Raw genomic sequence first — 27,931 nt, 5'->3', positions numbered from 1 at the left:
TCTGCAAGCGTTGTTTGGTGGAGACACCTGGCGGGGTGCGTCGGCATGCGGCGGCTTTTCCACCCTTGGCGCACACGGCCGCACCGCCTGTCCATTTCCCCCAGCGCTTGCGAACAAGAGAGACGACGGGCGACGAGCGAGTGTTCGCACCCTGCCTAAAATATGACTCACTGAGGGAGGTGTTCCGGCGCACAGTGCAGGTATTCGCGGGTGTGTCAGTGCGGGCCGAGCGAAATGGAGGCCGTCGTCGGGCCGTAGCCGAGAGTCAGCCGCGGAGAGTGCGTCGGGAAATCGGGAAATTCGGCGCCAAGATGGCGAACACCAGCCGTGCGAGAGTGAGTGAGATTCCGCTCGACATGAGCCTTTGAGGCTGCCCCGCGAGAATGACGTCGACGCCGAGCGAGAGGAAGCTCGGCAAGGAGCCCGTCTCCTCCGAGAACCAGCAGTATGTCGGACCCTACCGGCTCGAGAAGACCCTGGGCAAGGGTCAGACAGGTACGAGTGCACACCACACAATATCCGTGCATTTGACACCGGACCTTTGTGTCTGCCCGCTCGCCCTCGCGATTGCTCCCCAGGGGACAACGCGGGCGGACACATGGGGTCCATGTTGGCCACTGCTTTGACTTTTCGTCTTCCCGGAAAAAAGATACGCTAACTAATTATTTTTAATAAATAAAAATAAAAAAGTGATTTTTGCCGGCGTTTTTCTACAAAACAATAGGTCAAAATCCAAACCATGCCGAATTTATTGAATATTTGATCGGCTTGGTAATCTTTTCATCTCGATTTTAAATCTTTTCATTGCGATCCATCCTTATATGATTCCTGGTATGGAAAATATCCTTTAAACGAGAACAGTCATGATTTCCTGTTGGTAAACTGTGCTCACCACTTGAAAAGCATACACTCTTTGGAGGCGATTTCCCGGAAATTCACATAGCACCCTCGGTCAATATTTGCTCTAAAACAAATTTTCATGCAAGTAAAAATTTCCTGACCTGAATCATCCTCTTTTACATTGTCCATTACGTTTTTTAAATAATTTGAATACAGTCCGGTTTCAAAATGTCAAACTAAAAATATTACTTTCCGTCTATCTAGGCGAAGCGATTTTGTAACGATTTATAAGACGCGGAAACACACGTGTATCTTGCTGCAAAACAAAGCCTCGCAAGCGTGACAAGGGCTCGAAACGGAAAATCCCGCGAGTTCGGCCTGATTCAGTGGCACCTCAAGTGTTTATGTTGGCTCCGGCTGAACTACGGGTTCACTCGCGGCGCGAGTAACGTGCAGAGAAAATCGATAGCGCGCGCTGCACACGTTTTCGGGACATTACAATAGCGAGCGAGCAAGAGCAGCAGAGAGGCGCTTTTTGTGTGTCGCGCCTGCCGCAGCCAGCATGCTGTGCTGCAACGCACCGCGCTGCAACTGGTCGCCTAACTTGCCGACTCGCCAAAAGTTCCGCATCCATGCGTTCCATTGGAGGAAACTCAATAGCGCAGGCTGTTGCAGCCTCAAAATGTGATAGATGAATAAGATTAGTCTCGTCATTGATTTCATGCAAAATCATGAAAATTATTGGTTGCTATTTTAATGTTTTTATTTGATTTTTAGACGAAAAAAATTAGCCCCCTGCAAATTTACATTTCCCATTATACATCTCCCATTGCATAAAAAACAAATTCGCAGCCCACTTAACTCAACTGAATAAGCAAACTGACTGAGTGAGTTAAGATAATACCCTAAGTACATGTTTCTCTTGTACGCTGTAATGCAAGAGAAGTAAGCCTCCCCCTATCCACATTCATAGAGTGGAGGGTATGTATGTGTAGAGCGATTTGGCAAATTTTATGCAGAGCTGAGCAGAAGTCTTTTTGCAGTGCATTTTTGTACCCTCTTGTTTTGCCGCATTGTTTTTCGAGTGGCTCTTTGGAGCGCGAGCGAGCGAGTATGCGGTGCACGGCTTTTTCCTATTTCTATCGCAGTCTTTCCTTCCTTCAGCCTCTCCCCACAAAATAATTATCAGCAGCTCTTTCATACTCAACGGTATGAATATGAAACAATTTCTTTCCCCATGCACAAGCCGTTTATTGGAAAAGTTTTGAGCACTGCATGCACAGCAGCACGCCGGCCGCGCCGAGTCTGAATAATATTATTTTTGTCATCCAACACCAGCACTCCTCCACGACTTTTTATTGTTGATATCCTTCATTTGATATTATTGATTTTCACTCCGACTGCTTACCACACGGGGACTAGAATAGAAATTTAATCGCTGCCTGTTCGTTATTTCCACTCGCCCACGTCGTCAGATGCGATATTCTCTGGCATTTCATTTGCCGGCTTCTCGGCTGTGAAATTCCTTCCTCAGAGGCGGAGGTTCTGTGAAAAGGTCAGGCTCACAATGGGACCAATTAACCCGGTTGGCCATTGAACGGCCATCGAATGGAAACACAACCTCAAAAAGCAGCATTTCTGCTAGCAGCTTTTGCCATACAATCTGTGGGAAAACGAGCTAAAAGCTGTAATAATTGCTGCATCCATTTTTTCACGTTTTTAATTTGGAATATTTAATTTTCTATTATTTGTTCAAAATGGTTTGGAAATTATTAGGTTTTTTCGTGAAAGATCACAAAACACAATAAAAAAGAGAATAAATACACACGTAGGTAATTTAAATTATCGAATGAATTAGTTATCCATGTATCCATCCTTAGTAATTCCATTTAATTGTAAGCCATTCGATAATTTTAAATTTCAACATGCTTTCTTGTTTACTACTATAAACCCATAAATTTGTTTTTTCGTTCTACCTTTCTTGTTTTCTAAGGACACTAAAAACTATTTGCTGGACCTTCCTTCAAAAAGATGAAGTACGTACTTTCAAACTTTGAAGGGATGACGTGCAAAGCTTAAAATCTCTTTCTTGTAAAGAGTGAAATATGTGTACTGGCAGAAACGAAATGCACGGAAAAGTCACATCCGGTGTAATAGCAGTGGCAAATGATCACAGCCCCACCGCACATTGCCGGCTTGAATAAAAAGTCATTACAGCGAGCGAGAGAGAGAGAGCGGTTTTTATTTTGTGTTTTGGCGCTGCAATGAGAGCGCGGAGTGTGCCCAGCTCATATTAATGTGTGTACAGACACACACGAATTTGTTTCATTTTTTGTCCAGCGTGCCTGCCATACGTGCACACGCACGACGTTTGGAAATTCAAGGGCCGTGAATCAAATGAAGCCGCAAAAGGTTGGGCGTCCTCTGTGATTCCCCTGGCACGCAGCTGGGGATCAATTTACGTTATGTGTGCGTGTGATGTTGCTGACACACGCATGAATTTAACTGTTTTCATTCTTATGACACTGTATAAGGTTTGCTGTAAAAAGGGGTCAGAATAAATTACATGCACTTAGCGGATTCTTAGTATCAATAGAGGCATGTCCCTCGTTAAAGTGGTTTGAACAGAGAATCGATTGAAAATTATTACAAATTGTTGGCTATAATAAGCAGATGATCAAATTGTTAGTTTTCTACAAAATGCACTGATCAAAAGTGGATGTTACTACTGTAAATATATTTTTATATTGCCGATTGTCTCCAAAATTTACAGCGCTTGACCATACTTTCATTGCATTGTTGGCTCGCTTTGATAAGGCATTCTCAGGAGTTTCAAGGCAATGGGAGGCATTTGAGCTGGCAAAAGGTGGTTAATTTGGTGCTCTAAATGCTCAATTAACTCAACGAGCTGGGAGGCGCACCGGCGCCAACTCGCCACTTGCTGGTTTCCAGCGGCTTAAAGGACAAATGTCTCGCATTTCAGTCAAAGACCTCGGTGCGGGATGCGAAACGATTGCCACATTGGGCCCAGGATCCTCTGCGGCCTCTCAGGCTGGCAACAAGGATTTTCTAGGGTTTTGCGGTATCACCTCCTTTATGAATTTAGGAAAGGGATTAAAATGTTGAATTAATAAGTTACATGTTTATTTTAATTTATGTGACAATCTCCGCACTTTTACCAAATTTTTAGCATGATTATCGCAGGAACTAAGTGAGTACTTTTCCTGTGCCTTTTCCTTAGCATAAAACAAGTTTTAATCTCGCGTGTTTAAAATTGTTGAGAACTTAATTGGAACAATATAAATTAAACAGAATGAAAAGTTCCACGACTTACAAGCCAGAAAATAAAATAATTGCATCCTTAATGCGATTCTGCCTTAATTAGCTTGCCAAAAACAACCAGGAAAATGTTTCTCATGAACACGAAAGGATCGAGTTATCAAAGTCTGAAATTTCTAAAACGCATGTTGAAAGTGCTTTGGAAGAATAAATTGACCTTTTTATTCGCATTGAACCGTGGCAGCGTGGAGGCTGTTGTGATTGCTTTTAAATCAATTTTCACATTCATTGCTTCTACGTCGGGTCGGCAGATGATCGCTCTACTTTTCACTCCCCCGTCAATACATTTTACATACAATGCACCGAGCGCGGCGATCGACCCATCCTCACATGAGAGGCTTCATTGTTGGAGAGAACGCTTTCATTTTTCCTGCTAACTTATAAAGTCACCGCGACCAGTGAAATACAACACTAAAACTCCTCTGACTGTTTTTCACGTACCTTTGCCATTTGCAAAACTGAAAATCTGCTTTTCAAAAGTGGCAGGCAGGCGGAAAAATTAATCAGCGTGGCTGTCGGCTGAAAGGTCTGCTTGGAAAAAGTAGACATACACGACAGTGAAAATTGAATTATTCAACAGTTAGTTTTGCAGACATCGGTGGCTTACACTCACATGCTTGCTTCTTTCTCTCTCTAGTGTGTTTCCTGGCAAATACGCTCTTCTTTACCTCGAGCTACCTGCTGCGTATTGACCTGGGAAAAGTCAAGCGAGTCATTTTTTTAATATTTGCTCTCGAGCAGTTCATATATGTACGCGTCGAATTCGCGGCCATAAATTTTTATGACCTTCCTCTTGCACTACCAGGCATTCGCGATCGTTTTTTCTCTCAAAACTTCTCCAAAAAGCGGCTGAAACTTTTCAGTGAGTCAGATTGTTCTTTTTGTTACCCGTTGTCAAGAGAAAGAACACTTCCTCATTGGAGATGTTAAAGGCATTCTTAAATTATTTTGGCCTCGTGATTATTTTTATAATTAGAGACCTTAAAGAGAGACAAGTCAGTCAATCAGCGTCGAGGATTTCCCGAACAGAGCCAAAGCTGCATTTCTGATTTTCGTTTTTTCATTTGCAATTAAGTTGGTTTAAATCAAATTTAATTGTGTTAATGCGATGATAAATCGATGTACCGACTCTTCGGCTGCAAGTACACACCAAACAATCGGTTTCCCGCTCATCGGTAGCAGAATAGCAAACGATTTACCGAGGAAGGAAAAATTCGTTCGCAGACTTTTTTAGCACTGTTGTCTCTTAAAGGTCTCTATTTTCCTCTTAATGAATAAAAATGAATAACAGATGAATTCAAATTTAATCAATTTAATGTTTTACATAATTACAAAAATATAATTTAGATAATTAGGCTATATTTTAGATAATTAAAAGCTGACTGAAATTTGATGCTACTATATGAATTCCAAGCATGTGTTTCACCATAAAGAGTGTAAAGACCAGGAAGGACACGTTCAAAAAGTAGAGTACCCTTTTAGCATGCGCTATGTTTTTCTTTTCATGGAGGTGGCACCGTTTCCTACCCGAAGTCTTTTGTTGCTTTCGCAGAAGATATGGAAAGCAGCGCGCGCGGCACGTCAAGCACCCTTGTTCTCCCCATGCACTCATCGCGCGCGTGGACCATAATTCACTGGTTTCAGCAGAGAGCAGTTGCGGCGCCTCAAATATAAAATGTGAAATTAGATTTAGCTCTGCGCCTTCATTGTGCGCTAATTAGCAGGGTTTAATTATGTGCAAGTGCACGTCCTGAAAGCGCTGCTCACCATAGTATAAATCACTTTGCACGCGTGGGCGGCAGGCAACGAGCAGACTTGGCAAATTATGTGCAAGAGGATGTACGCCAGCAATTAAGAATAACGACATAGTTTCCTGAAAATTACTGATTAAACTCTATAAGTAGGTATTTTATGAGGTAGGAACTCAAAATAAGAAGATTAAAAACTACATGTATTCATAAATGGGATAAGTGCGGTTGTAAATAATGATAGAGACATTTTTTCTAGCCTATCCCGAAAAAATGTCACGGGTCGGAAGACAAAATTGGGAGGAGGTCAAGCAAACTCAACGAAATTTACTCCAGAAATCTGTTTTTCTAGTAGAAGTGTTTTCGACAAAATATTCATTTAAACGGGCAATTTTGGAAAACTTAGAGACCTCAATATCTCGGTCTCCCCGTGATACAGTTTAAAAAAAATGTATGCTTTGGATTCCTCTCGTCTTGCTCGATCAAACTAAAACCAAATTTGGAGTCCTTTGTCAAGGTCGAAGGTAACTACTGAAATGTTCAGTAACCTTAAATTTAAATTTTTGAAATGAGCTCAAGATTTTGGAATTTAGTAAATGTGCTTTAGAGTTCCCCTGACACGTGTAAAAATTTCAAAGTGGTGTTCCTTTTTTGTTTTCGATGAATAAACGCTTCAAAAACTCGCAAAAACAAGAATTCTTCGGCTTTTTCATGTTTTGCTAATATTCCCCGATTTATTTTATCAGGCACGAGTGCAGCCTCTTATTTAACATTCAATACAATGAAGCTGAAATATCATTAATACCACACGATAGTTTTTCGTGTCTATTCGGACTGCCTTTATTTAAAATAAAAAGTTTTAAAATTGAAAATTTCCAGCGCGAGGGAATATTATGCACGGGAGTAAAAGACACAATGAAAAAATTTGTGAACTTTTTATATAAGGTAATCACTGAGAAAACTTTAAAGTTTTATTTGTTAAGAGGTTTTTTTGGTAAGCTCATTAACCGCAAGGCTTACTTCTTCTTTAAAAATCATTCTAACACTGGATGTTTTGGCCTCTCATCAGTCGATTTTACATTCAGAAAATTTAAAATTAATAATTCATCATATCATTAAACAACTTATTAAGAATACTATCCTTTTAAACTGTAACTATACGTTATCCTGGCCATCCTGGGTAGTATCCGCAGTGTGATGAATGATTAACGAAACCGATTTCATCACACGCTATGCACACGATAAGGGAAATCTGGGATTCGCCGCTCGATCAGAATTCTCACGCGAGCGCATTTCATGCATTTATCGAGGCGGCCGGGAAAACAGTGAAACAAATCAACTATCGAGCAGCCGATCGTTTTTCCACTTGTTAATTCGGCACAACCAATAGCCACCGTACCCAGCCCGGCGTACAGTGCACTGCACACTATCACGTGGAAAGGAAACTCTCTTTGCAACACACACAAGCCGCTGGTCGTCGTCGGCGGCTGTGACGTTGTTTTAATCAATAGCTCGGCAACATTTGCACACACACCGCGTGCTCCTGGCTGCGGGATTGAGTCAGTCAGTACCTTTGAAAGTGCGCGCCGAGGGTGCGATATTTAATTGTGAATAACCCTTCCCCTGCCTCCGCCGCCACTGCCGCCGCTCTGGCTCGTCGAATGGCCTCAGGGATTAGATTATTAACCGCGTGCGCGCGCCCTCTTGTCTTTTCCACAATTTTCCGTCCGCAGCGGCGGCGAGGAAAAGTCCGTGTAATTATTGCACATACGAGAATGTCGACGACAGCATTATTTTTTCTTTCTTTCTTTCTTTCGTTCTTTGCGGCTGCCAGATGCTGAACTATAGCATTATACGCGGCGCCGAGGATAAGTTCTCCAATTAGAGAAGGCAGGAGAAAAATCTCTGCAACCGAGTGGAAAATTGCGTATTCCTACTCTATGCATTCGTTGCCTGAACGGAATGTATAAAAAGCAGCTCACCGGCGGAGGGAGCAGAAACAACAAAGCAGGGAAATTCGCATCATTGTGCTTTCTGAATCGGAAGTGTATGTACTGATGCATTTGATGGAAATTAAAAACTCCAAGAATTTTCCTAATAGAAAATGATCTAAATCGTTTCCTTTAGAAAAATAAAGAGATACCTTTTTATGAGATAGTTCAAACGGATCCCTTGGTAACTGATTTGAAATATAGATATTCCTATTGAATTAATGTGCATAAGAAAATTTATATAAATAGCATGAATCTGTTCAAGTAACAATCCTAAAATTCATATAAATTGTTTAAATTTGTAATCAGTCCAACACTTCCCAATTAAAAACGTTTGAAATCATTCTTCTGGAAAAAAAGAATGATGTCCGGCAGAATTTTGTCTTAAAAAATAACGTTAAGTATTTCGTGGATTTTTAGGTGCTTAGAAGTCTTTAAAGTTGGTTTAGGAAAGAACAGGTGTGGGTGATTATGAAGATTTCAAGAGTAGCTCAAAAATATTTAAAAGCCTTGCTGATTTGCTGCCTAAATTATTTTAATTGGAAAAGGTGCTAGAAATATTTCCCTACACTTTTATCGGTATTTATTTATGTAAATTTGAATCTCTTCTTGCCTTCGACTGCAAAGGAACTCAATTTGCCCGAGCGAGATTTGATATATTTTTTTATTCTGACGGGCCATGGAAATTTTTATTGCTCCCAAGCCACCCGGCAGACAACTTTTTGCGAACGCATTTTTTGCTCGTAAACAGCAGCGAGGAGCAAATTACGATTTAGGCCTCAGATGGAAGCGGAAGAGTTGGGTGGAGAGGCAAAAGATTAATGGACGCGTGCCTCGTTCTCAAAATGTGTATAATTTTGGCTCTTCCGACCAGCGCTATTAGTCCAAGTTTCCGCGCAATCTGCTCAGCAGCACCTGTTTCGTTTCTACATTGATTCATCGCTGAAACTTTCCCAAAACCACCTGATTTCGTCTTCATTAGAAATTAATGGAATGTTAAAGGAGACAGTTTGGCTGGTGGTCCAATGTCTTTTTTGCTGTGACTTGACATGTTGCTATTTTAAAAAGCCGCCTGACAATCCATCAAAATGATTAATAACAGGAAGAATAAATTTGGTTTTGGCCGCGGGTCCAGAGAATTGTTTCTCCGCACGCATCTGTATTCAGTTCGCACATGACTCTCAATGAGAATCGGAAGCACCGCAGAGCGTACGTGCAAAAAAATCACGGGCTGTGTGATTACGACGGGGCGCTCTGCGCAATTCATAAATATCGCTCGAATCGACGCAAAGCGCGACCATTTTTGCTTGGAAGCCTCTTTGGCCGCTGTGCAAATGTGGAAGATCCAACTCAACGAGAGAGCATTTTCGCGCGTTATTGTCAACGGAATTCTGGATTTGCAATTCAAACTGTGAGCCTGTGTCACTCAGTGCTGGATAATGCAGTGGTAGATCAGAATCAAATTAGCATTGCCACCATAATTTGCGTAATTCAGCCGCTTTTCCCAACTGAACAATGGAGCAATAATTTATTACTCTCGACTGCATTGCCGAACAGCGATATTGCTCCATTATTTTCATGCAAAAAGCTTCTAAAAATTTTATCCCCCGGCAATTTTATTCTATGCTCGTTCAAAACAGAGTGTAATATTTGCCTTATATGGCTTTCAGATCAAAGTATATTTTAATGGACACCACCGCTGAACGACTTTTTGTGAGAGACAGCTTTGCCGAGTCACATAGGATTAAAGGACATACTTGTCAGGATGGAATAAATATAAATGTTGTAACGCCAACCAATTATTTTTGGATTTGTAAGTCATTGCGAACATTTTTCCCGATAAAAACTGAACACATTTTAGTTAAAATTTTCAGAGTTGTGTTGAGAGAAAATCATTGGTCTGTACACTGACATTCATGACAAGAGAAGCAGCAACAAAAAGGCCCCCGGTTCTGAACACAAAACAATTATTAAAAATGTGGATACTACCAAATGAATAGAAATTCGTCGCTGCTTTTGAAAAGGCCGATTGAAAATGGTCAGCCCCACCCTGGCATTGAATGCCGAGACACACACGAGCGTATTGCGTGTTCAAATTTGTTTTCAATTACGCAGTCACCCCTGTCCCTGTGCTTTTGTGGGGATATCTTGCCTGCCTCCGCCGCCGCACACTCGAGTATGCTCGCAGGCAACAACTGAAAAAGGGTTGTCTAATTACATTGCTGCTCTTCTCCGGCTGGCTCTCGCATTCGAACGCACGCCTGCATGTGATTCGGCCCGCAAAATAGAATAGCACGGCCTTTGTCTCGCGCCCCGCGGCAGTTGTAATTCGCACTTGTGCGCTAAGCAAACACTCGATTAACGTATTCGAGTGTATTGCACTGCAAACGAGCTCTCGCAGCGCAGCGCGAGCACTCGTTCGTGAATAATGCATCTCTCAATTAAAATAACGACACATATGCACACAACCTAAAGAGCCGAGGATCCGATTTTTGAACACCGACGATAACGACGCAAGACGCATTACTTGCGTTTTCTCCTCGGCTCCCTGCTGCATTTTTAATAAGCAATTTCTTTGTTGTTTTCGTGTGCAGCTGGCATTGTTTGGCGACAAAGTCTCCCCACGCTGACAACTGAAATGTAAAATAAACATTTGTTTGTGCGCAAACGAGCGGATTTTAAATATTGATGAATTCTCGTAATGAATCACGCTACTTGTGTAGGATTCACTAATGAGAATATTTTTTCATTTAGAAATTGAAGTAAAAAAGGAGTGATCAAACAGAATTTTGCTGCTTAGCGTAATAATAAAATAAAAATTGTAAACTTTTTTATCCCGTCATGTAACTTTAAATTTAAGATCAAAAGACGTTATTCATGTTTTGTACTAGCCCGCCGTCTCAAAATACTTTGGCGTCAAATTTGTCGAAAGTTTGTTTCGCCTGCTGAAATGGAGAAGGCTGTGGTAATTCTAGTCTCAAAAGCCAGACAAGTGGTGCGCAAGTTTTAATTGCGTTTCCGCCTACAATGGAAAACCTTCGTTGGAATTTTATCAATGTGTATATATACCCGCTTTTTTGGCCCTTTGTGAGTTTTTTGCCTTTATTCCGGTGTTCATGTGCTGCAAAGCTGCACGAAATAAGAGTGGAATTCAAGCCTCTAGACGTGTCCTTCTCATTCAAAGTAAAGTTAAACACGCCACGCGAGTGAGTTTGTTCATTCTCTCTTTGTAAAGGCTTCAGATTAATGTGCCCTTAGTCTGATTAACATTGATTTCTAATTTACGAAGACGTTATGATCGAATTTATTAGGCTAGCTGCGGACATAATTTTCTACTAGAGCCGCGTGTTCGACAATGTTTGGTTTGCAAATTTCGAGCTGTCGTTCATGTCCCATAATATACACATTGGATGCGAGCGTCGATTTTAATTAAGCCGAGATCAGCAGTCTGCGTTACCTGCACGAACAGCGCGTAATCTTGTTAATCCTCTCAACGTATTAAAAATGACTCAATTACGGAACGTCAGATTAAAAATAATCAACAGCCTCTCCCTCCGTGTTATGCACTTATTTTTGTTTTTATATAAATAAAAGATTCAGTCTACAACACATATATAATTCAAATACAGTAAATTAGAAGGATTCACATGCAGAAATTTCATGAGACTGAACTATCTTTGCATCTGTAAAATACGGAAACGTTGGATTTGATAATTACTTCTTAAAATTTCTTTAAGCCTCCCATTCTTAGTCAGTTCAGTGCAGATAATGAGAACTATTTCGTAATTAATTAGCTTTTCACTATTCAAATGTTTTACCAATAAATTTAAATTTATCATAGGAAGGGTAAAAAATTTGAAGAGGAAAGAGACATAAAATCCTGTTTAAACACTGATACAAGACTTTAATTGATTTGTTGTAATTTTTCCTCGTGTATGAATTCATTTTTCATCATTAAACCACGCGAATCAAGCAATGCGTTCGGCTGCGAAGCAATGGCTGTGATTTGGGTTGTGTAGTAAGTTATAAATAACCGTCACAGAAACTATTCAGAATAAAAGGCATATATCATTAGAACTCCTGCTTGTTTGTAGAAATGTTGTTGCACAAATTGAAAGTGAGCTATCATTGAAAAAACTATTGTTGTACATAAACAATGATCATTTAGTGCACACTGATTGGACAACCCACATCGACTCTATTAACGACAAATTTCTTATTGGTTGTTGAACAATTTGCGCTGTTAGATGATAGATGAAGGCTGTAATGCTTGGTGCGTGCTCTCAACTTTATAGTGCAAACTTTTTGTGGTAAATATGGGCCTGGAAGAGCCCATCTCAGGCTTCCATTGGTTTGTTGTATAGGGAAGAGCTGACACCTCTGAAATGCTGTGTTTTTTTCTCTCTCTCTCTCCCTTTCGATTTCTTTTGTGGAAGCAGACAGCATCAGCGGTTCGAAAAAGGTGCGATGCGTGCAATGTTGTGATATCCATCGCGACAATAAGCATTTGAGAAAGGGACGTTGCACGTTCCAAGTTCGGAGGCGGAGTAATTGCTCGGCAGCTGGAGAGGTCAGTCGAGTCTGCTCCGTGTCAATGCGTCCGCAGAAAAGCCCTAAAAGCCAGAACAGCCCGCTTTTCAACATGTACACTTGTGTAATGCATCGCCCAGCCAACCGACATCTTAATACAAAATCGATTGCTCTCGTACGAGCCGCTTTTTTCCTCTCTTTCTCTGGCCAAAAACTCGGCAGCACATTTTCTGCTCTCTCCGAGGCAAAGATAGCTATAAATGATATCGCGCAAAAATACACACTGCGTTTTCCTACCTGTGAGATTTGATTCTACATGGGCGTGGATACGCGTTTTATATCCTTTCCAAGAAAGCACGTGATTTCTCTTCTCTTCAGTGGCTTTTTTCTCCTGATATATTTTCTATTACAGATTTGCTCCCCCTGTTGCTCCTTGATTACATATATCTGTGTTGCAAATTAAAACTGCGAGCTAAACAAACCAAAAAAAGGATGCTTTTTTCAAAGATAAAATTACAGTTTGAATTTGATTTAATTTTGTAAATGATGAGACTTTTTCAATTTTCTGCTCACAAAATCCTATGTGGGCTATCTCTCACCGGGTCCCAATTATACGTTTGAGCTGATAACATGGGACCCAAGTGGCCACAGAGGAGCTCGGGTCCAATGTGGCCATCTTTATTCGCCTCCCTGCACCAAGGTCTTTTATTGAAACGCCAGATATTGGTCCCTACAGCCGCTGGAAAGGAGCGAAAATGGTACCGCCCAACTCGCTGAACTATTTGGAAGCATTTCGAGTCACGTAATAAACCACCTTTTGTCATCTCAGACATTGGGAATGCTCAAATATCTCCCATTACCTCGACACCTGCTAGGAATGCCTTCACAATGCCAGCCAACGGAGTGGAAAATTCTTTAATTAAAAAACCAAAATTAAGATTTTTTTGTTTGCCAAGTTTGTCGCTGTATCAGTCTACTTATTAAGTACTTGAATTCCTGGATTAAAATTTTGTACAAACTTCCCTATCGACAACATCTGCGGTGGAGGAACGCCGCCCCGAGTAATTCGTGGCTCAGCAATCGAGCAGGCGCGCCAACTCATGAGAAATGCAGAATGTCGCATCAATCAAGCAGATTTTGACGTATATTCCGTGCTTATAACGAGATTAAATTTGCAGGCCGAGCTGCGAGAAGGTCTGCGGGAGTCAATTTCGAGCGCAAGGGTAAAACCATATCTGCTTTAAGCGGCAGAGAGCGAGAGGAGGAGGACCTTATTCATTCTATATATTTCGAAAAAAGTATTAGCGACTGGCGGGTCGTGCCGGTTGCGACGAGACAGCCGAATTCCTTCACGGACGCATGCAAATTCATGTGTGTATAATTCAGTCCACCCTCTTGAGCAGTGGTAATATTTCATCCCCGCGAGGGAGGCCCACATAATTCATATTTCTGCCAACGACTCGTGCATTACTGCCGCGGAAAACGTGTTTTCGGCGCGGAAAAATGAATTGCGACGCCTATATTGACGGCTCGGAATTAATTAGAAAAAACGACGAGTGCTTCTCTCGGGCTGCGGATCGAAGAAAGTGCGTCGGGGCTGCGAACTCGCCCTCACCCCTGTCTCACGAAAGGCACCCCTGTACAGATTGCGCTCCGCCGGCGTGGTCATTCAATTTTTCTTGCTGCAGTGGCTGCAGTATGCCAGCTCCTCCGCCTCTTCCTTCTGCTTCTCTGCGCTCAAGAAAATAATGGAGGCACGACCCATTTGAATTTTTAGATGATAAAACGATGCGTGCTCTCACACAGAGCCTCTTCTCGCTCAAATAGACTTTTATAACGTGTGTAAAACCTGAAATATTTCAGCAGCAATTTTTTTGTTCAATGGGCAATGATAAAGGTTAATAAAATCGATTTTGCCGCAAAATAATTTATTTTACTGGGCTTACAAATTTCCGCCTAGAAACACGTTGTTATTTTTGTCCTAAGATGGAAAGAAGCTTAGATGAATTCCACTTGGCCTAGGTCCAAAGGGAAAGTACATTTCTCTTGTCCTGCTTGAAGCTTTGAACGCTCATTTACATATATGATATTTTATTTCGCCTGCGCCGCGATTTACTACCCTGCAAGCGGATTCGGTGATATCTGTCCTACTTTTTTCGAACTCTATCGTAGCATCATTTCGGTTCGGGCTGATACGAAATTCATTTCTCACCCCTCCGCCCACCCACTTTGCGCTGCTGTGCAGTCGGCGATTTTTGAGAGACTGCCAAAGAGAAGGCGCACAGCACACGTAACGAGGCCAGCCGAACGCCACATTCTGCCAGGCCGGCCGATTTCGTGTTGCACTACTACTTCCTTTCCGCACTGGCCGGCTAGCTTTTTGTTTGAGTTGGCCGCTCTACTGTGAGATGTGTGTTTTGTGCGAAAAGAGCTCTCAAAACATCCCCCCTTGCTTTTCTAATGGAAATGAAATCCCTCGTTTTTCACTCTCAAACAATCCAAACGGAACGCAGAGCCGGCGAAAGTTGAGTGCGGTTTTTGTAACAAAAGTTGCCTCTGCACCCCTGGGGTGGAATTCCTTTTTTAATTATAAAGGGATAATCAGATACCAAGTTTTCTACCGCTTTTATTTTCGGATACACGCGACTTTCTCATGCAACATTTTTAAGCAATTGTGCGCGAACAACAAAGACTTATCAGAGAATACGCTCCTCTCTTTATTGTCATGGTACACAGAAAGGATTTAAATTGCTCAGAAGCAAACAAAAAATAAACAAGTAGACTTCCTTGCATTCTTCAAACTACACGTTATTACATACTTCTGAATTGATAGAAAATTTTAATTGAATTTGTTGGTAGATTCCAATGAAGGCAAAATCACACGAGGGTGATATAATCTTTTTAACTTTTGGTATAAGCCGATGCAGGCAGATGCTCTAGAGGTTCTCGCAATTGAAAATGTACGAAAGAAAAAATTGCATTGAAGTTTGCAAAAATTACGAAGTTGGTTTCTCTTAGTGTAAATAACATATTACAAATCGACATTCTGAGGTTCGATTACCAATAGTTATTAGATAACTCTAACTCGCTTTTTGTGTCCCGTAAACTCGCCCCACGAGGCACGATAGATTAGGGTTGAAAATGGTTAAAATTCGGCAAGGAAACTGCTTATAATTTACACGGAAAATTATTTAACAGTTTGAAATCAAATGCAGCTTTTAAGGTGCCTAGGACTTATGAATTTTTGTCATCTACATATAATTTCCTGCTCAACTAGATTGATCATCAGCTGTACCTGAGGTGGTACAGTAAGCTCATTAATTATGTAGGGCTGCAACCAGCAGTTGAAACTATCTGAGCAGGAAATATCTGTAGAAAGATGGTGAAATAAACAGCTCGCTACACACTAGATAAGTTGATTTTAATTTCTTTTTTTTTTTTGCTCTTTTTATCCCTGTCCGAGGACCGGAGGACCGGGAAGGGCGCGCACTGCACTAGCACGAATGCTGAAACCCGGGTCCCAATAACACCGCGAACGGATAACATGGGCGCACCAGACCGCACAGGGACCCAGCCCACTCAAGGGCCACTTGCCTCCGCACCGAGGACTGCATTGAAACGCTAGACATTCGTCCCGTGAAGCCAAATCACGCATGCTGGAAAGGTGCAAACCAGCAAGTAGCGAGTCGGCGCCGGTGCGCCTCCCAGCCCGTTGAGCAATTTGAGCAATTCGAGTCACTAAACTAACCACTTTTTGCCATTTCTGACATTGGGTAGCCAGTATTAGATCTCCGAACTGCTCAAATACCTCTCATTGCTTTGACACTCCTGAGAGTGCCTTAACAATGCGAGCCAACGGGCTGGTTTGTCTATTCTACAGTAAATAAAATTCAATTTTATCCCTACGCCTTTAATTTTTGTTTCTTTCCGTGTGGAATAAAATATTCTTCAAACATAAAAACAATTCTGAGACGCTTTTAGACGAGTTTATTACGATATAGCCCATTCCTCAAACGCAGACGACTCTTGATGAGAGCGCCGCCTGAGTATCGCCACCCTATTAATCACCGGCGGTCGGGGTGGGGCGGGAGAGTCAGTGCCAACAAATTCTGTGCAGGCGACTGTATAAAATGTCCATCTCGCGAGTAACAAAAAGCACATTGGCCCCGACCCAGAGCATCGTGTGTGACGTCAATAATTAATTTTCATTGTGTGCGTATGTTTGCAGGGCTGGTGAAGCTGGGTGTGCACTGTGTACACGGCAAGAAGGTCGCCATCAAGATCATCAACCGAGAGAAGCTCAGTGAATCAGTATTAATGAAGGTGCGTTCCTTTGTCTGCTGCTGCTTTTTTAATTATCGCTGTCGTCAGCAATAATCCCTTTAACAACGCCGGCTTGCGGCTGCCTGGCCCGGCACATTCATTAATAATTCATTTACAAATACGATTATTTATGCCGCACGCTGCAAAAGCTGCCGGCCTGAATAATTTTTTGGCTCGTTAGCATGCTTATAGCTGTTGCAGGGCCGCGGATTTTTATAGACGACCCTTTTACGAGGGTAAATTGGATGATTAAGCTATTTTTGGATTTTATAAAGATAAAACTAACTTTGTTTAAAAAGAAAATAAATGTTTGACTCTGCCATACTTTCTGCTCATTAATTGGATTATCAGATTCTGAGGCTTTGCAACACAATTTCTCTCCAACCTACAGTTTAGTTTAGAATTTCAGCGGGTGGAAAAATACTGCACGTGAAAACTTTAGGGAAAACCGCTACGAACTAAAATACGGGTCGCTATATAGAGACAATTAATCACAGACGCTTCTTGCTGTTGATAGGTTGAACGCGAGATCGCCATTATGAAGCTGATAGATCACCCGCACGTCCTCGGCCTAACAGACGTGTATGAAAACAAAAAATATCTGTGAGTACACGTCATTAATATTCGGCATGCATACATGGTATGGTGCTTGCCGAGAAGCAGGGGCAGAAGAAGCGGCGACGGCGGCGGAAAAAGACAATCGCCATTTTCCGCTGACTCGCCTGCCTGCCTGCCCGCTTTTCATTCGGCTGCTCTTGATTATTCATTGAATGCTGCCGTGTCTCAGGTACTTGGTGCTGGAGCACGTCTCCGGAGGCGAACTCTTTGATTATCTGGTGAAGAAAGGACGACTCACGCCGAAGGAGGCACGCAGATTCTTCAGGCAAATCATCTCGGCCTTGGATTTTTGTCACAGCCACTCAATATGGTGCGTAGTCGTGGGCTCCAGCCCCCGATTAATTAGACTCTCCCTCCGCTCGGCGGGCACAAACTTTTGCGCCAAATCGCGCGGGCCGAGAACAAATGTCTCGCGGGGGAGCGCAGCCGCATTTCTTTAAAGCGTGCAGAGAAGTTGGCAAACTCGTTACTTTTTTCTCCTCTCGCCTAGCGAGATCGCTGAGCGCGAAATGGCTCTTTAGGGCAACGCAACACGCGATGCAGACTGGAGCGGACCTAACTAAAATTACGCTGAACCAAGATTTGAGTGAGCGCACTTTTTGCCACAAACACATATGTTTATTCCTCTCGGGGTTTCTTTAGCTTTTTTCTGCCAACTTCCTTAGATGGACAATAAAAGTCAACAAAACTTGAATATTTTAATCTAACAAAGAGGTAACCACTATCAGTAATTTCGTCTGAGTATGAATGTAATAAAATTTTATCTCATCGTTGTTAGGGGAGTTGAGACATTTTTATTTCACTATGTCTGGGAACAGGGAAACAATTCAAAGTTTTAAGAGAGCATCTCTCCATGCCCCAAAACTCCAGACGAGAGAATGGGAGGAAACTTGTAAAAGTAATTGGCGGACATAAAAACCTGGTTGCCTCTTTCTTCCATTTTCAAGAGCAAAAGTTGGAACAAAGGCATGAAAAGCTCTTGATCCAAGCAGCGACATTTCGATCGGTAGCTAATTGGTTCGGTAATGATTTTTCAGCCATCGGGACCTAAAGCCGGAAAATCTGTTGCTCGACGAGAAAAACAACATCAAGATCGCCGACTTCGGCATGGCTTCGCTGCAGCCGGACGGCAGCATGCTGGAAACCAGCTGCGGCTCGCCTCACTACGCATGCCCCGAAGTCATAAGGGTGAGTGTCTTGTGCATTTACTTTTATTTGTCTCAGCACGGAAAGCGCTATTTTATCAAATTTATCGCTCGTTTGAGGGTGCATGCCTCCGAATTAATGCAAGAATGCCTTTCGAGGGGTGAATTAATAAATAAAACGCGAAGGCGCACTTAATCAAATTGTGTGGTAAAAAATTGTTTTTTTATTTCCTTCGGCAGGGTGAAAAGTACGACGGTCGGCGGGCGGACGTGTGGTCGTGCGGGGTAATTTTGTACGCCCTGCTGGTCGGCGCGCTTCCCTTCGACGACGACAACCTGCGCCAACTGTTGGAGAAAGTGAAAAGAGGGGTCTTCCATATTCCACACTTTGTTCCGCCCGATTGCCAAAACTTGCTCCGTGGAATGATCGAAGTCAACTCCGAGAAGCGGATGACGGTGAGTCGAGACTGTCGAGAGAGCGCCTGCTAGATTGCGAGCCTATGCAACCGGTTGGGCTCGAGTGTCTTCACGGTTGTCGACTTCAAAAAGCGCGGACTTATCCCCGCTGCTCCAGAACGGTATTGGCCGTGTCAAGGGCTGATTCTTCTTAACCTAAAAAAGCAGAAGCGAAATAATTGCTCAAATTCATTTTTTTCCTCGTTGTCTCCAAAATTCAACAGTTGATATAAATAATTCGATTTGGTTGCAATTTTTTGTGCAATATACAGTTGTTGGTATTTTAAGATGATCGACTGTTTGAATATTTTTTATGTGAATTGGAATAGCTTTTAACTGTCAAATTTGCCAGAGCCATGCAATTTAAAGAATTTGGATTCATACAATATAAGCCATCATGACACAAAAAGCTATCTAAATCTCATATGAAGTCTTTCTAAACACCCTAAAGCATTCAAAATAACGCTATACATTATTATTTTACATGAATGTCTACTTTTTATGACTTTTTAAAACTCTTGGACTTGGGAAGGAACGTTCGATTTTACTGTATTTGTTCTAGCCATCTGTTTGCTAATTTTTTGATGTCAAATTCACAAAAAAATCACGTCTTTAATTTCTACTAACAATAAGCCGGTCATTTAATTGGATCAAATTTGTTTGTTCAGTAAATTTGATGATGAAATTTTTGCTTCAGAAATAAGAATTGTATTTAAAGGAGATATTATGTATTTTAATGCTCCAATAGCTATGTTAATGGGGCTATTGGTTTAAAAATGCCTTAGGCTTTTTTTGTAAAACTTTGCCAAACAATCAATTTGAATCAGATCATAATGTACTTCAAAGTAGAAAAATGGGTAAACAACCGTCCACTAAATGAGAGCCCAAACCTGATCAATGAGACTTTGTTTTCAACAAAAAAAAAAAAAAAAAATATGCAATTCCCAATCCTATTTTAATGTTACAGTTGACTGAGATAAACCGACACCCTTGGGTGACCGCCGGAGGGAAAGGAGAGTTGGAGCTGGAGCTGCCGATGATGCAGGTGGTGCAGACACACGTGATCCCTTGCGTCGACTCCATGGACCCAGACGTGTTGCAGGCAATTACTAGTCTAGGCTGTTTTAAGGACCGCGAAAGGCTTATTCTTGAGCTTCTCAGTCCAAAGTAAGTCAATGAAAATTTAATTTAGATTAATGAACATTATAATTTTCTGCAATAATTAATAATTTCAAGCTACGCTCGTAGATTTAAATCAATTTTAAAACTATATGTAGAGCATTTTATTGTTGATTTAACTCAATAAAATTGTCTGCAGTAACGTCCATTATTTTCCAAATAAAATGTTATTAACACTTTTTCATCTTCGCAGCCACAACACCGAAAAAGTGATTTACTTTTTACTGCTTGAGCGGAAGAGAAGAAGGCCTGCATTCGAGGACGACACGGAGGCGATAATCCGGAGCCGGACCGAGACCGCAGACCCGCCGAGAAAGCGGGTGGACGCGTGCAAGATCAACGGCGCGTCGCCCTTCAAGTTCGGTCAAATTAGTGAAGGCTCGCCCCTGACGCCCAGACGGCAGCACTTTAAGTGAGTCTCCTCTCATTGTCAGAGCAATTGATCATTTCTAATTACACCGCGCTCTTTGCAGACCCGTGAACCTGCTGGAAGGCGGCACTCCGAGGCACCGGCGGTCCGTGAGCGGCACCGGCTCGGTGAACCACCACACGCCACTGCACAGCCACAACAGCTCGCCCGCCGTCTCGCCCCTTCCCACCAGGGCCGCTCACCACAACAGGACAGGTATGCTTCCGTCAATCGACCACTAATTGCCGCGCAGTTATCATCGCAACGGCATTCGATACGCAAGCTCATTACTCATTCCGCGTCGGCTCTCACGGCACTCTCGGGAATTTCATGCGGCACACGCAAAAAGAGGCTGGATTTTGGGTTGGCTCGGTGTTTGCCCGATTTTACAAATAAAGGGGAGAATTGTGAGGGAACGAAAACTTTTGTATAGAGTTTCAAAACATTTCATTACTATTTTTAAGGGACACGAGATCTACAAAAATAGAAAAAATCTAATTTTTAAGAGGTTTAATTAAGATTAATGTGGAGAGTAATTTTTTGTCGTATTTGTATTCAATATTTTGAATGAAGTTATAATTTATTTTAAACCAAAGTGCACAATAGACATTCATAAAAAACTAATGAAAAACACGTGTTCACAATTAAATATTGACGTTTTCACATGAAGTTACAGTATTTTTAACAGAGTTCAAGAAATTGTGAAATGCAATATGCATATTAATGGAATAAATATCCAGTCATTCGTCTCAGTTGAATGTTTTTACAAATTTAAAAGTGGAAGCTCGAGTCAGATTGCTTGTATGCCAGCCTAGATTTCATGAATTTTATTTAGTGTTTTAATTTCCTCTGAATTTTCCATTCTGTTTTCATCAGAAGATGATTGATAAGAATAATTGAGCAGTGCCTGCTGCAAAATAATATTTAAACCCCCGAAAGAACGTATTTTTCAAACGAAAGCAGTAGTTTAGCTAGAAACGCGTGTCACTCGGCAATTTCCACGCAATTTCGCATAAATTTGCCAATCAATCACTGGTATGTTGTTGTTGAATGTTTTGGCTCGATTGCAGGGAGTGGTGGCGGCAACTTGTCTGCCATCGGGCTGGGCAACCTGCTGAGCGCAGCCACCTCTTCCTCGTCGTCCACCCACACGACCAACGAGTCGTCCGAGCAGTCGTCCACAATCATGCCTACGCCCCCTGGCTCGCCACACGCCGGCCACCACTGGAGAACCAGACTCACCACCATCAAGAACTCGTTTCTCGGCTCGCCACGCTTCCACAGGCGCAAAATGCAAGGTGCGGTCGAGTTTTACTTAATTTTCCATCCGAATCTTGCTCTACTTTCTTCGAAACAAAGAAATAAACTTTTTCTAACACAATCATATTCACAACTTAATTAGTTTTATTTTTAAATTTGAGTTAGATAAATTTGCTGCAAACCAGACAAAATATTTTGTTGCAGATGTACATTTTTTTTAATAAAATACACCCGTTTTCAATTGTCTTGATGGAGTGTGTCTCACTTAAAAAAAATTATTAAAAAATTTACAACTCTTGCAGCGAGTTCCGAGGAAGTGCACCTGACGCCTGAGTCATCGCCTGAGCTGACCAAGAAGTCGTGGTTCGGGTCGCTGATGGCCACCGAGAGGGACGAAACGTTCACCATTTTGGTGAAGGGCAAGCCTTTAGCCTCTGTCAAGGCTGACCTCATTCATGCCTTTCTTTCAGTACGTTAGATCTGAGACCTAGTGTGCTCCGCGGATATGGACGATTTTGAAAGATTGAATTTTTCCAGATTACTGAGCTGAGCCACAGTGTGTCTAGCCCGATGTCCTTCAAGGTGGAGTACAAGAGGGGCTCCACAGGTCCGGCCATGTTCCAGCGACAGGTGCGATTCCAGGTCGATATCTCCATGGTCAACAGACCTGAGGAGCCAGTCGATTCTCTCTACGCCATCACCTTTACCCTCATTTCAGGTATTATAACCTCTTTAAATTTCACAATTTGTTTTGTAAAATATTACAAAAATATTTTAATAAAGATGACAATTATTTAGAATTTTTAAAATGGGCTTAAACGTTGTCCGATACGCTATTAATTCAACCACTCGCCACACTACTTTCAAAGAAAATCTAAAAATGCTATTACTAGATTAAAACAGTGATAGTAAGAAAATAAATTTGTAAAAGTTTTTAAGCAGATGGTTATTGTGCGGGTAATTAATTTCGAAACGTGTTCATTCGCAGGGAACATTCGCCGGTTCCGCCGGGTGTGCGAGCACATCCAGGCGCAGGTGTGCAGCAGGCGGCCGCCGGCGTCGCCGCGTGCGCAGCGCAAGGTGGCCCCTGAGCTGAGCGAGAGCTCGAGCTGCGGCTCGGACACTTCCGAGCGGCTGTCGCCGTACCCTGGCACGAGACAGGTGCACCCTCCGACCCCCGCCTCGCCCCGCCGCTGGCTTCCCTAGCACACAATCTCTCCTCATAATCCCCCGCACCGGGCTGACGCTGCTGCTGATTTGATAACGTTATGTATGTTCGCTTAACCACCCTCGCATTTTCACCCGCATTTTCATGAAACGTTTTATTCCTTATACTCAAAAACAAATTCTAATCATTTTTTTATTTCGATTTTCTTCGCAAAATTTTACCGTCATCCTTTTGAAAGACGGCTTTAGCAATTTTCCCAATATTGTTAAATTTTATTAAATTATTATTAAATATTATGAAAATTTGTTACTTTTCCAAATTTTTTGATAGAGTATATGTACTACGGAGGATCTTCTCTGCAGAAAGGTGACACGGTAGTTGATTTTATGAGTCCGTTTATATTCATATCTGTTTGGCGACCGTTCGTTAGCCACCGCAGATGCCAAAGACATAAAATCATTCATCTAACACCATCTTAAATTGCTGGAAAGCATGCGCATCCTCATCATTACTTGTTGCATGATTGTTTTTGTTAAGTGTTTAATTCATTTTTTAAGTTGCATTTTGTACGTCACCTATGTTCAGATCTTTTCTTTCTATTTATATTAATATTTCTGGCTGTTCCGCTTCAAAACTGCACGCTTTGCATAATTTGTTTATTATGCTAGTGATGCGTTGTGGTTTCAGCAGCTGTTCTTAATGAAAAGTGTCCAAAACCAACCCCGATTCCTCCAGCATCCCAATAATTATGTCGATGACGTTAAACTCATTCAAACAAATCAACTTCCTGTTACCACGGCGAGCTTTGCTTACACGTTTTTGTTGCAATCTGGTTTATTAAGGTTTATTATAGTTATATATACTTCCTGAATTAAGAGTTTTGGATTTATTTAACAATTCAAAATCTTTTTGGTAAATATACTTTTCTGGTTTTGGGGTGTGCAAAAACCTGCTTCAACACAATATACAGTTGTACGGCAATTTTACACATTTTCCCGAAACACATGCATTTTATTGCAGATTATAACCAAAACAAAAGAATTTATAGAGAGCCTTTGATTTCACGAAAAATGTTGTTTATTAAAATATCATAGAATTTTTCATACTTTTTGTATTGTTTGGCTCAGAACAAGACCTTTTTGGGGGGTCGAATTCGGAAAAACTCCATAAGCAGTGGATTTTCTTTTTTATTTTAAATTTAGAATCATATAAATTGACCATCAAAAGATTGCACAAAAATAAAATGAGCAATAATAGTTCGCTAAAAAAGTAAAAGTTTTAACTGGATGACTGAATGCTGACGAATTTCTTCCACGTTGACAGATCGAGTCTGACCTGGAGAGCGAGAGCTCGGTATTCGACAACATCAAGTCTCCGGGCCGGTCGCACGACCCGTGCTCGTCGAGCCTCATGACGACGTCACTGGAGGTGGGCTCGTCGACGTCGAGCAGCAGCACCACGACCCTGGTGGTGCCGTCGTCGTCGTCGGGCCTGCAGGGCGGCCCCGGGGGCCCATGAGGCTACGCACCGTCTTTTTGGTGCTAGTTTACGACGCAGCTCGAGTTCACCGTCGCGTGTGAATCGCCGCCGCCGTGTAAACTGACGCCGAAAAGCAGCAGCAGCCGCGGACACTCATCATTCCTGCCATGACGAGTTGATGGTCAAACTCTCACATCCACTTTACCCAAGACAGAGACACGCAAACAATGAACACTCTCTCTTGTGCATACTGATTATTATGCGATATGAAGTATAGAAGAAATTTACCCCCGTAGGCCCTTCCAGACCGCGTGGCGAATTCTTTGGCCCGACGATTTTACCGGCCTGACGCTGAGCCGCTCGTAATTAAATTCAATTATTTTGCATTAGAAACTGGATAGGAAATTGATTTCAATTTGTCGATTCTTTCAATCTTGAGCCCCTGCCCAGCAGCTCAGCAAGGCCGTCTGATCGGAGCCGGTCAAAAATGTGCCAAATCGCCTGGAAAAGCTGGAAAGCGTACATATTGTTGACGTTGAGTTGGTGCATTAAGTTTGCGAGGAGGTAGTTTGTTCGTTTTGTGCTTGTTGAAGGAGTGATTGCTACTAAGTCAGTCAGACAGACACACACTCACTGATAAAATAGTCATTTTGCCGACCGCACCTTGTACCCAAAGGCTATGCAAATATTATTCTGTTGCCGCGTGAGTCGAATCACAAGCGTAATAATCAAATCCCGCCGTGTTGTTATCAAGAGCAATTATTGTAACCGATAAAAACAGTTAAACAAAACAGTTAGGGATAATCCATCACTCACAAAATAAATCGATACTTTTGTATGTTTGGAAATGAGCAAGGAAATGCACATTCACAAGTGTGAAAGGGACGCCTTCCTATATTCTTACTCTTTTGCAGTGGCATCTACAACGATAAATTTCACTATTTCACTTATTTCTCAAGGTCAGATGATGATAAGAGGGTGAATACAGTAAAAAATCAATAAATTTTTCCCTCCAGAATATAGGTTAATGAAACTTCAAAGAGAACTTCATATTTTCATTTTCTAAACCACGCAAAAGAGTGTGGCAATTAATTAGGAAGGCGGCTTTTATGTTACGTTACATAAACCCCACTGCTGATAATGAGCTTATTAATGGTTGAATATTCGTCAAACGTCAAGGGGGTGAAACTTTCCGTTTTCCTGTCTGAAAGCTTATTTTCGTATAGCTCGATCAGTTTCATCAGCTTCAAAGCATATTAGCCCGTGTAAACCTAAAGGTTTTGTGCTGACCAAGCCACACAAAATGCTCAGCCCTAGTTAATTGCGTTGCTTGTTTTCATGATCTCTTTCCAAACTGTTAAACAATCCTAGTGTGTCTCTAAACCAATTAGCCGGAATGCCAAAATCACGAAGCTCTATTAGAACAAGCAAGTAACGCTGCTGACGATTTAGAACGGTAGTTTGAAAAAATTAATAAACGCATAAACCTAATAAGTGTATGTCCAAAAGAGGAGGAGATTATTATATAAAAATCATCTTTGGAATATAATAATTATTATAATGATCGTTGCGCGAGTTTGAGAGGGACCCGCATCTGGACGCGAACAAACTGATGCGAAACAGCTCGAGCTTTTAAAAATATGACAAACTCAAGTAGCTGGTCGATATAAAATATATATATAAATTTTTTGCTTGGATAGTCTTTTGTATAAAAAAGCGTAGCTCTCAATTGTGAAAAGGCGATCTAGACAACACCCACTCACACACTACGTTTTCTGATTGAGAGTGATCTCAAATCGTCCATTAAGATTAATTGAATACTCGATGACTCAATAAGCGATATGTACTCGTCGTGGTATGTATGATAATTATTAATTAATTGCCGTCAGATCAGATGCGAATCACTCTCGAACCTGCAACTCGGTTAACACGCAAATGGAGTGAAAAGGAGAATCTCTATCCTATGTGCTGTACAAAATCTAAAATCTCATCACTGCAATAAGAAAGTATATAACATCTCACAAGCAAAGTGCTAGGAGAAAACGCAGATCACAGTCCAACTATTACGTGTGTGTTGTACATTATATCAAAAGATAAGCATTGCCTTTTTAACTTAATTCACAATCATACGAATCATAAAAGGAACCCCTGTTGATTTGATGCAATCGGTGGTTTCTTTGGTTTCGGATCTGAACGCTCTCGGCTGCATTAATTCGTTTTCTTACAAAAATTAAAATTTATTTTGCCACAGGAATTTTAATTAAATACAATTTGTGTAAATTTGAATTATTGCTAGAATTTTTTGGCCGCCAGAAAGAAAATGTATTAATGCGGAGGCGGGAGTTGAAAATAAATAAAGTGCCCATAGTATCCACTCGCTGATTTGCGATTTTCTCCACAAAAATACTCATCAAACTTCAGGATCATATCTGTTAGACAGAGTGTATAGTGTCTCTCGTACACGCGCACTCCCCATCTCTGCTCCAGCAAGAGAAAAGCGGCCATTGTTACAATGAAAAAGACGACGTTTATACATATATGCATTGTAAGCCATAAATGCAATTGTACGTATGATCGCACTGGTGTAGTTCAATGTGGAAAGCGTGCCGATCGAGTGAAAGGAAGCAAGACATAATAAGTGGAGGAGTGTTAAGCAGCAGAGTTAATAAGAAACACTAATAATCGCGAGTTGTGCATTAAAATGATGTATAAGAATACCACATTTTCAGAGGTCAAAATGAAGTCGGTGTATGTTTTTTGCTCTGTGATATAGCGCTGAAACAATTTTTTGCCTAAATGACCTGTTTGCAAGTGGGAGACATTTTTAAGTGTGCGTTTGCGAACCAAATCAATTATCAAATTATCGAGAGAGGCGAATAATCGCAGTCAAGACGAATAACGAAACCACACGCATGATTATAAATTTAAATCAATCCTATCCTTTCGAAATCGATGTTGCATCGTAAGATATTTTGTCTTGTCCCTTCTTCTTGGGTTGAAACTTTTGCCGCAGCTTCTGAGAATAAGAGCAGCAGTAAAAATGGTGAACATGCCTGAGCACTTGATCCTCATCAAATGACCTTTTTTGAGTCGGTGATATTGTAAGTGAAATTATTATTCCTATATAATGTTTCAAATTGCGCTGATTGCACTTCGATGGAGAATACAAAGCAGAAGCGTGTGTAAGTATATTGATTTCTTTCGCAAAAGATATAGGCCAAATCAACTAATGAATCCACACACAACCACCAAAATGTGACATGTGTACCAAACAATCGCCCACTATATTTGTCGCTGTAGTGAAAATTCGCAATCGCAATTTGTTGATCATGCCCTGATATCAGATTTGGCCAAACCTATTTCTTTGTGAATTATCAATCAGTTCTCACCAATAAATTTGGCACAACCAGATATAATTCCCTGACTTTCAATCCATCATCTACCCT

General features: G+C 41.5%; 1 protein-coding gene across 3 annotated transcripts; it reads left to right on the top strand.

Moving 5' to 3' along the window:
• Position 1: 1 nt before the first annotated feature.
• Positions 2-27,901, top strand: sff (sugar-free frosting). Of its 3 annotated transcripts, none has more exons than XM_065488920.1 (14): positions 2-495; positions 16,677-16,771; positions 17,289-17,374; positions 17,559-17,699; positions 18,427-18,577; positions 18,775-18,990; positions 19,958-20,157; positions 20,363-20,581; positions 20,643-20,794; positions 21,649-21,876; positions 22,141-22,307; positions 22,361-22,556; positions 22,827-22,999; positions 24,330-27,901. In XM_065488920.1, exons 1-14 carry the CDS (start codon positions 384-386, stop codon positions 24,522-24,524), a joined length of 2,331 nt encoding a protein of 776 aa, XP_065344992.1. In that variant the 5' UTR covers positions 2-383; the 3' UTR covers positions 24,525-27,901. The 3 variants fall into 3 exon arrangements, 2 of the variants coding, with proteins under 2 accessions (XP_065344992.1, XP_065344993.1); XR_010575116.1 differs by having other exon boundaries at positions 6-495; positions 22,827-23,108; positions 24,330-24,462; XM_065488921.1 differs by having other exon boundaries at positions 15-495; positions 22,376-22,556.
• Positions 27,902-27,931: the final 30 nt, after the last annotated feature.

The sequence above is a fragment of the Cloeon dipterum genome, chromosome 4 (assembly GCF_949628265.1).
Source record: "Cloeon dipterum chromosome 4, ieCloDipt1.1, whole genome shotgun sequence".
Taxonomy (NCBI): domain Eukaryota; kingdom Metazoa; phylum Arthropoda; class Insecta; order Ephemeroptera; family Baetidae; genus Cloeon; species Cloeon dipterum.
This window is presented reverse-complemented; position numbering and strand designations above follow the sequence as displayed.

Bases quoted from the DNA above. Each gene is read 5' to 3' on its own strand.
- sff (XM_065488920.1), top strand. From the start codon at position 384: ATGACGTCGACGCCGAGCGAGAGGAAGCTCGGCAAGGAGCCCGTCTCC. The intron at 16,772-17,288 runs GTGCGTTCCTTT...TGCTGTTGATAG, and splicing joins GTGAATCAGTATTAATGAAG to GTTGAACGCGAGATCGCCAT. The intron at 23,000-24,329 runs GTGCACCCTCCG...CCACGTTGACAG, and splicing joins CGTACCCTGGCACGAGACAG to ATCGAGTCTGACCTGGAGAG.